A 9758-nucleotide genomic window follows, 5' to 3' on the forward strand; every position below is an offset into this window, starting at 1 on the left:
AAACATGGTTACACAAAAGAGCATATATTCTCTACTGTTACGACTAACTCAGAGCCATAACAAGCGATAGGAGATCATGCCACAAACAGACGGTACAAAACATAAATTTATTGTGGATCCAACACAGTTTAAACAACAATCAATATCAGTAGTGTAAGGCAAATGCATGGATGTATGACGTGTATGAGTGCAAGTGTAGAGAGAGAGAGAGCAAAATCTTTTCAGGGACTCAGAATAGTAATATCAAATGTTATAACAGTATGACTACTCAGTTTGTGTGATAATGTGTCAGAAAGTGATCCTGAAGCTGGTCATTAATTGTGTGTTGATGAGCTGCCGATCTGTTTTTGTCAGTTTCTTTAACCAAACTGATCCACTGTGTCTGTCTTTGCACAGTAATACACAGCTGTGTCTTCAGTCTGCAGGCTGCTGATGTCTAAATACAGCTCATTTTGGCTCGTGTCTCTGGAAATAGTGAAGCGACTCTTGAAGGAATTCCCAGAGTGTATTGTCCCATCACCCCATATGATCCCGATCCACTCTAAGGCTTTTCCAGGAGGTTGCCTGATCCAAGCTGTGCCATAGGATGTTAGGGCATATCCAGAGATCTGACAGGATAACCTCACCGACTGACCAGGAGCTTTAGTCTGTGCAGGAGACGAGTTCAGTGAGATGCCAGAAACATCTGTGAGAGAAAACAACACACTGAGAGTCAATCTCATTTCATCTGTTTCTAACTATATAAACATTAGTAAAAATACAAACAGCAACAAAAAGATTCACAATGATGTGACTGAATGAATCTACTCACATGGCAAAAAGGCAAATAAAATGAATAGAGTTTGACTCATGATTGATTTCTGAATCAGACAGTAAACCCACACAGCTTTATCAGAGTGTTAGTGGACTGCCCCTCTGCTGGAGGAAACCAACACTCTTATTCTCTCATGGTGAACATTTGCATATCATTATCTGGGTTAAATAAGGATACGATTTTGAAGCTTGAATTTCAGGGAGCTAAAATGCTTTCAGGGTTTTCATCTTTGGTTTGCATAGGCCATTTTCAGAAATTCACAGAGACATCTGAGTGCTAACATATTCAGGCTATAATTGCATTACATTACATATAAGTTTTTTACATCTGTCATGTTTGCAATTGCTTGTCTTTATGGCTTAAATGACTTAACTGGACAACATCCACCAATAAAGGATCATTAACCAATAAAGACCATTAATCAATCCTGATGTCATTCTAATCTTGTATGACTTTTTATTCTGAGGAACAAAAATATATATTTTTAATAGTATATACCTATGTGTTTCTCTGAAGAAAGAAAGTCATTTGATTTGATAGGAGGTGAAAAGTTAATTATTTTTAAAATTGTAAATTTTCAGTTTAACTATCCTGTTAAGTGTCATATTTCAAGTATCAATACATGAGTGATTCAATTATGAATTAGATTTTTTTTTCTTTTGCAGACATGTAATATGTTAATATGTAATATATCATATTATGTAATGTAATGTAATATAATGTTGACTCTAGTAGTTTTGTGTACAGAGCTTGTGCTGTTTTCTCATGTTGTGGTCTTCTGGCACAGTAATACACAGCTGTGTCTTCAGTCTGTAGATTTTGTCCTTTAAGAGTCACTGTGTTGCTGGAGTCACTTTTGGAGATGCTGAACTTGTTTGACAGTGAGTCTTTTTTTGTTATGCTTCCACCTCCCCATATGTGCACAATCCACTCCAGAGCTTTTCCTGCAGGATGTCGTATCCAGGCTGTTGCGTAGCTATTATCAGTAACAGAGTATCCAGACACCTCACATGTGAGAGTCAGTGAGTGTCCTGGCTGCAGAACTATAGAGTTTGTCTGCGTCAGGACAATATTACACTCCACACCTGTCAAAGAGATAATAACATTAATAAATTATACATTTCTGTCCACATATCTGTATTACTTGCTGATAAAGACACTCACAGGACATTGCTGCCAAAAGCAGTAGTAAATATGTCGGGAACATGATTTGTGTTGATTTCTCTCTGCTCTACTGGGAGATAAACAATAGAAACAGCTCTATTTAAAACACCCTGAGAGGAGGAAACACTGTTTTGCATAGAGTAAAATTATCAAGTATAAAATGCCCATCAGTCACTCAAAATACTGACCTATTTATTTGACAACCTTTTTTTTTTTTTTTTTTTTACTGTCCAGCAAGAAATAAAACAAATACATTAAAAACAAATATATAAACATGTTTGGTATCTAAACACACACAGTTATTATTACAAAACACATTTCAGTGTTTCAAAACCATCTTTAGTGCAGATTTTCATGGATTTCAGTAATGTAATATTTAGTGTCTCTTGTTCTTATGTTAACACTCTTGTAGTTTTTCTATTTTTTTCTTTTCTTTTCTTTTACTTTACATTTACATTTACAATACTCCCTATAAAGAGCATACTTGGTCATAAATGTTTATTTTATTTGTTTATTGATAGTTTGTTACAATTGTTTTAATGTAATATGTAAGTTATATGTAAGTTAAGTTATTTGTGATCTGTGAGATAAAATTGAATTTGTGAAGTTGACCTTCAGTGGGTTGTTTAGTAAATACAGGCAAATAAAAATATCTTATTTTGTACAGTGCTGTAGCTGTATTCATCACTGTGTCTCTCTTGCACAATAATATTCAGCAGTGTCTTCATCCTTTATATTATTAATTTGCAGATATATCCGTTTCTTGCTGTTGTTTCTGGAGTTGATGAAGCGTCCCTGAACAGACTGAGAGTAGTATATATAACTACTACCAGATGAGATGTATGCCAGCCACTCCAGACCTCCTCCTGCAGTCTGTCTGATCCAAGATAAGTCTGGGTCACTACTGAATCCAGAGAATGTACAGATGAGTCTGTGAGATCCTCCAGGTTTAATAACCACTGACTCAGACTCAGTCAGTGTTTGACACCAACAGACTGAAAAACAAACAGTTCAACATTAACATTTACAACAGTGCACATGAATAAGTCTGATTATCAACAGATTTTCAATACAATCTTACATTCTGTGAGGGCAGAATCGTCATGTTATGAAAAAAACAAGTTGAAGCATCAAAGTTTTGTGTCTGGAGATGAATAGCTTGGAGACTTTTGAAGAAGACAAATAGAAGTAGGTTTTCATAGGGTGCCCTCTAAAGGTACATTTACATTTCTGTGCCCTTATTAACCTTTGTTACCATGTCTGCCTTTAAATGTATTTTGTTACTTATTATTTACTAGGCTATGATAGATGATGTAGTGGAAAGAAATACATCTTATGCACTTTATGCAACTTATGGATATGGTATGCATCTTATGCACTTTATTTCTATTTCATTTATGGTATTAATTTAGTAGTTGTTGATTACTCTTGTCTATCTTATGTTAATAAAATCTATTTTATTACACTTGTGTCTTTCTTGTGTTCCTGATTCACACACAAAGTAAACAGAGTTCCTTTATTCACAGTTGGAGTAAAATTTTTTGGGATGAACCGTGATGAGATGGTTGAGTATTTCTACATGCTTTAATATATTGAAGAATGAAAGATGGGCAGGTTTTTCAAATTACCATCTGAACTGTTTTTGATAACGTGCGGCATGAACAGTGTTTGGTTTTTCCAAAGCACATTAAGTTTATGTACTGCACAGAAGCCTCTTGTGTTATTGTGTTTCTCGAGCACAATAATAGACGGCATTGTTGGAGAGACTTTAAGACTGTGAGGTTCTGATCAGGTAATGGATGAGTAATCTAAAAGAATCCTAAAGCCTAAAGAATCGGGTCAGGGCAGATGCAGGCTGAAGCACAATAATCTAACCATTACTTTGTACCCACCTTCTTACTACATGCTGTTTGTTGTCAAAAACACGACGATGTTGCTGCCACTGACGTTTATGTTCTCTGTGTGTGTATTGCTATGACTCCTGACCCCGGGGTCCTACGAGGAGCTGGTAGCTGCCTCAATTGTGCCTGTAGTGATCATATACAGGTGCATCTCAAAAAATTTGAATGTCATGGAAAAGTTCTTTTATTTTTTTGTAATTTAATTAAAAAAAGTAAGCTTCCTTATATTCCAGATTCATTGCACACAGACTGAAATATTTTAAGAGTTTTTTTGGTTTAATTCTGATGGTGACTTACAGCTTAGAAAAATAAAACGTAGGAAACTTTTAAATAAAAAGAACAATTTAAATCCAAAGTAGGTTTATTTATGCACTCAATACTTGGTTGGGGCTTCAGTGTGGCGTGGCATGAAGGCGATCAGTCTGTGGCACTGCTGAGGCATTATTGAAGCCCAGGTTGATTTGATAGTGGCCTTCAGCTCCTCTGTATTGTTTGTCAGATGTTACTTTTCTTCCTCTTCACAATACCCCATAGATTCTCTGTGAGGCTCAGGTCAGGTGAGTTGGCTGGCCAATCAAGCTCAGTAGTATCATGGTCAGCAAACCCCTTGGAAGTGGTTTTGGCACATTGGGGAGATGCTAACTTCCTGCTGGAAGAGGAAATCAGCATCTCCACAAAGCTTGTCAGCAGATGGAAGATAGAAGTGCTCCCAAAAATCTCCTGCATGGTAGATGGTTGCATTGACTCTGGACTTAATAAAACACAATGGAGCAACACCAGCAGAAATCACGGCACCCAAATCATCTCTGACTTCAGAAACTTCACACTGGACTTTGGATTCTGTGACTCTCCAGTCTTCCTCCAGACTCCAGATGTTAATTTCCAAATGAAATGCTACATTTACTTTCATTTGAAAAGAGGACTGTGGACCATTGAGCAACAGTCCAGTTCTTTTTCTCCTTACTCCAGGTGGAATGCTTCAGACGTTATTCTCTGGTTCAGGAGTGACTTGGTTCTAGGAATGTGACTGCTGTAGCCCTTTTCCTGAAGATGTCTGAGTGTGGTGACAATTAATGTGCTGACTCTGTCTTCAGTCCACTCCTTGTGAAGCTCTCCCAAGTTTTTGAATCAGATTTTCCTGACAATCGTCCTGACAATCCCAGCCGCTTGTGCACCATTTCCTACCACACCTTTTCCTTTCAGTCAACTATCTATGAATATATTTCAATACATTCCTCTATGAACAACAAATGACCTTCAGTGGCTTACCTTCCTTGTGGAGGGTGTTGATGATCGTCTTCTGGACAAGTCAGTAATCTTTCCCATAATTGTGGTATGGCCCAGGAGGTACCCTGTATTTATACTCAAGATTAATCAAACTAATCAAGCTCAAAATATATTTTTTTTATTTTTTAGATACTGATTTTTTTTATTTTCTTAAGCTGTAAGTTGTAACCATCAGAATTAAAACAAATAAATACTGAAATATTTAAGTTTGTGTGCACTGAATCTAGAATATAAGAAAGTTTGCTATTTTTTAATTAAGTTACAAATAAAGACATTGATATTCAAATTCTCAACATTTTTTGAGTTTAAACCTTGATGAGATGGTTGAGTATTTCTACATGCTTTAATATATTTAAGAATGAGAGATGGGCAGGTTTTTCAGATTAGTGTCTGAAATGTTTTTATAAAGTCTGGCATGAAAAGTGTATAATTCTCCAAAGCACATCAAGTTTATGTACTGCACAGAAGTCTCTTGTGTTACTGTGTTTTTCGAGCACAGTAATAAACGGCAGTGTCTTCAGTCTGCAGATTTGTCATGTGCAGATACACCTGCATTTTACTGTTGTCTCTGGAGATGGTGAATCGTCCTTCAACAGTTTTAGAGTAATATTTGGTGCTGCCACTTGGAGCAGAAATATGTGAGATCCACTCGAGTGCTTTCCCTTCAGCTTGTCTTATCCATGAAATAACTGCATCTCCAACATCAATCCCAGAGAAGGTACAGGTCAGTTTATGATTGTTCCCTGGTTTGATAACGACTGACTCAGACTCAGTCAGTGTTTGACCTTGGCACTCTGTTAAAATAAAAGTCAGACTGTTGTCTACATCAGTCAGTAGTAAAGAAGTATAAAGATGTATTCCTAAATCATACTTACCTTGCATAAATACTATTATGCTTATTAAACATGTAATTCTGAGAACCATTTTTGCAGCAGTTTTTGTTCAAAAATCTCACTGACAAAATTCTGAGGAGTTAAATATGGAGGGTTTATAAGACAGAGGGTACAATTAATTTACATTGTCCATCCCCCAGCTCAGTGGTTCCTAACCAAGTTCCTGGAGGCCCCCCAACACCCCACATATTTACATCTCTCCTTTGTCTGACGCACCCAATTCATATCTACTAATGAACTGATGATCTGAATCAGGTGTGTTTGATTAAAGAGACATGGAAAACATGCACATTTTACATTAGTACAAAGAAAGTCAGACAAAAAAAATATAAATAAAACCCCAAGCATTACCTTATCTTGCTTATCTTGTGTGTGAACAATAGTTGTCATTTTTTACACTTTTATTTAAAAAAAAAATTAAAAAATAAAATAAAAAATATTTAATTCCTGTCACTTTATTTTATATATTTATATTAGGGCTGGCAGTTTAAGGGTTAACTCAATTAACTAGTTATAAATAATAATAATAATAATAATAATAATAATAATTTAACGCACAGTTAACACTTGCCCTACCCCCAGACCTGTTAACAAAATATATGAAGGGCAACAACTCCATGCCTTAAAATTCAAGATATTGGGGCAAAAATGCACATGTATGAGTTTTTGATTCGCATTTATATCATGATAAGCGATATCACACGAGCAGCCAGAGCAATATCACACCAGTGCTGTTTTTGTCACGAATAACCCTTTACAGAATTCCTGAATGAAAGCCCTTTTAATGAATCGACTCAGAAAGTAATTTACCGCCACCTGCTGGAAGGTTTAGTTTATTCTTTTGATCACATTTATTTAAACAAACAAACAAACGAACATTAAAGCGAAAGTTTACCAAAAATAAATCAATAAATAAACATATTCTGTCATCGTTTACTCGCCCTCATGCTGTTATTAACCTGAATGACTTACTTTCTTTTGCGCAACATGAAATAATGTATTTTGAATAGCCTACTGTTGGTAAATAAGCTGTTTTGGTCACTAGTAACTTTCATTACCTGAACAAAAAATACTGAAATATTTATCAAATTATCTTTTATGCAGTCCATACTTTATGTTAGTACATTGTAGCCTAAAAACCCTTTACATGATCTTATCACAACCAAATTCATTTGCAATTCATTTGATTAATTAATCACGAAACCCTGTAAATCTGTAATCGAAATCCTAAATTCGTTATTACTTAATGATTAGTTATTCTTGTTTCCATAATAGTTAATAGTAGCTGAAGTGTTTCTGAACTCATTTGTCCTGCACTTTTTCCTGCATAGTTTCCTGTTAACTATGGACCATTATTTTAAAAAGCTACCAAAGAACTGCTTATGTGTGTTGAATGACATCTAAAAATAAATTATATTTTGAGGATGTTTTCAGTAGAATTGCTTTTGTGATGTGATGCATGAATCATTTTTGTTCAGTCCTGCAGTCTTTTGTGTGATTGTGAGTCTCTAGCAGAGTAATAAACAGCTGTGTCTTCAGTCTTCAGGCTTTTCACCTCTAAATGCAGCATGTTTTTGCTGGTGTCTGTGGTGATGGAGAACTGTCCCTGTAGAGACTGAGCATAATATGCACTTGAACCACCGTCTATAAATCCAATCCACTCCAGTGCTTTCCCTGGTTTCTGACGGATCCAGTGCATCCAGTAGCTGCTCATTGAGAATCCAGAAACAGTGCAGGACAGAGTCACTGATTCTCCAGGCTTTTTCACAACAGAATCTGAGGAGGTCAAAGACTGACCACTAACAGCTGAAAAAGATTAAATAAATAATGTTAGATGATTTAGAAGAGTGGGATGTCCTCAACAATTCAGAAAACATTAAGAGTTTCTCACATGAAATGATCAACAGCAGAACTAAATGCACTTCCATCATCACCCCGTAACTATGAACTGTAGAGTAAAATATTTATCTTCACTGCAGCTGGACACAAACACTAACTGAGACTTTTGTTTTATAGCACAAGTCTTTCTAAAGTTTAAGTAACATTGACCCTCCCTAATACATCATTACATTTGCATATATTCTGAAAAACAAGGTAACTCTGGCAACACTGGAACTGAGAATTTGAATTATTTTTATTGTTCTGATTGGTATAATATATTATTCACATTTATTTTCTTTTTAGGGCAGTGCAGGGGTTTGCCAACATTTTAGTGTACAATATGTTTACGAAAATACATTTAAAGTCCAAGCATTAACTCATCAAATCAACTTAAACATCTATTCAGATAACTTAGATAAAACAATGTGCTCTTTTGTTATTTCGCAGCAATGCTGTAATCTAAAGCTAAATCTTGCATACTAATGAAGAAATCAGGCTGTTACTGTCATTGATGTGGGTGCAGTAAATTTTAGATGTTTTTATGATTGGTGTTTTTGTTAGTTTGTCTGTTAACAGTGGTTTTGGAGGACTGGTGCTTGGATGGATTTGGTATTTTAATGCCTCGGTAAAAATCCTTTAGGAGGTTGGAGTGGGACAGAGAGGACAAGGGAGTTTAAATTCACTTTTAAGTGTCCCTTCAGTCATCAAAGCAAAGAGTATTTGCATATTTCTAATTTGAACGCATTATTCCACTTTTTGATTTTAAAATTAAACACACATGCATACATACACAATTAACAATATAGTTCACCCAAAAATAAAAATTCAGGTTTTTCCATGCAATGAAAATATAATTGTATTTAGGTTAGAATCACATCTGCTATTCCAGAAACAATTTATAAAATTTTAGAAATAGGAGAATAGAATAATAAAGAAATAAAAGTACTATCCAAATTTGTAGGCAGAAAGCTAAAATGTTCACATTTTTATTGCAATCAAGATTAAATTTGCAGTGTTATAATGTTCATGTGGATTGAGGTATCAAGCTAATTGCAATCTTCTCAGTTTCACATTACTGTCAGTTCTTGTAGAGCTGCTTCATCAGATGGAGTCAGTGTGTCTGTCGAGCACAGTAATAAACAGCAGTGTCCTCTTCTCTCAGACTCTTGGCTTCAAGATACTGTGTACTTTGAGACACGTCCTCACTCAATGTGAAGTGATTTTTCATTGTATCTGCATAATCAACACTACCAGAGTTAACTCTCCCAATCCACTCCAGAGCTTTCCCTGGTTTCTGTCGTATCCAGTTCATGTAGTAGCTTGTCATTGTAAAACCAGATATTTTACACAAGATCTTCACTGTTTCTCCAGGTCTCTTTATCTGAGCAGATGACTGATCCAACCGGATTTCATCACCACTGATACCTGTGGAATAAAAATATATAAATTACATTGATGTAGAGCATCCATTAGTGTATTGAATGCTATTGGCTAGAAAAAAGGAAAATGTTAAACTTACCTTGAGTTAAAATCACTATAATAATGAGCAGATAAATGCTTTTTGACATCATCGTTAAAAAGCCTTCTCACTATAGGGGTGTATTTAAATTATAATGTTATGTTTGATGATTGTGTTTATATACAGGTGAAATGGAGAGTGAATTTGCATATGCAACATTTTTGGGCTGTATATAAAGTGCTGAAGTAAGATGTGGGTGGAAATGTGAGGTGGTGTTACCGAAATGGTGCTTTTGAAGAATTACAAGTAATCTGCAATTTTTTTTTGATTCAAGATTTTGATTTGTCACATACATGGTT

General features: G+C 35.4%; 3 gene segments (V, D, J or C); all 3 read right to left on the reverse strand.

Moving 5' to 3' along the window:
• Positions 1–289: 289 nt before the first annotated feature.
• On the reverse strand, positions 290–897 carry LOC113071738 (Ig heavy chain V region PJ14-like). The segment is given in 2 exon segments: positions 290–685; positions 812–897. Coding segments are annotated over 2 exon segments (366 nt in total).
• Positions 898–7533: 6636 nt separating this feature from the next.
• Positions 7534–8050, reverse strand: LOC113071740 (Ig heavy chain V region 914-like). The segment is given in 2 exon segments: positions 7534–7865; positions 7951–8050. Coding segments are annotated over 2 exon segments (372 nt in total).
• A 980-nt stretch (positions 8051–9030) lies between these two features.
• LOC113071739 (immunoglobulin heavy variable 1-46-like) lies at positions 9031–9508 on the reverse strand. The segment is given in 2 exon segments: positions 9031–9365; positions 9460–9508. Coding segments are annotated over 2 exon segments (363 nt in total).
• Positions 9509–9758: the final 250 nt, after the last annotated feature.

The sequence above is a fragment of the Carassius auratus genome, unplaced genomic scaffold (assembly GCF_003368295.1).
Source record: "Carassius auratus strain Wakin unplaced genomic scaffold, ASM336829v1 scaf_tig00007968, whole genome shotgun sequence".
Taxonomy (NCBI): Eukaryota; Metazoa; Chordata; class Actinopteri; order Cypriniformes; family Cyprinidae; genus Carassius; species Carassius auratus.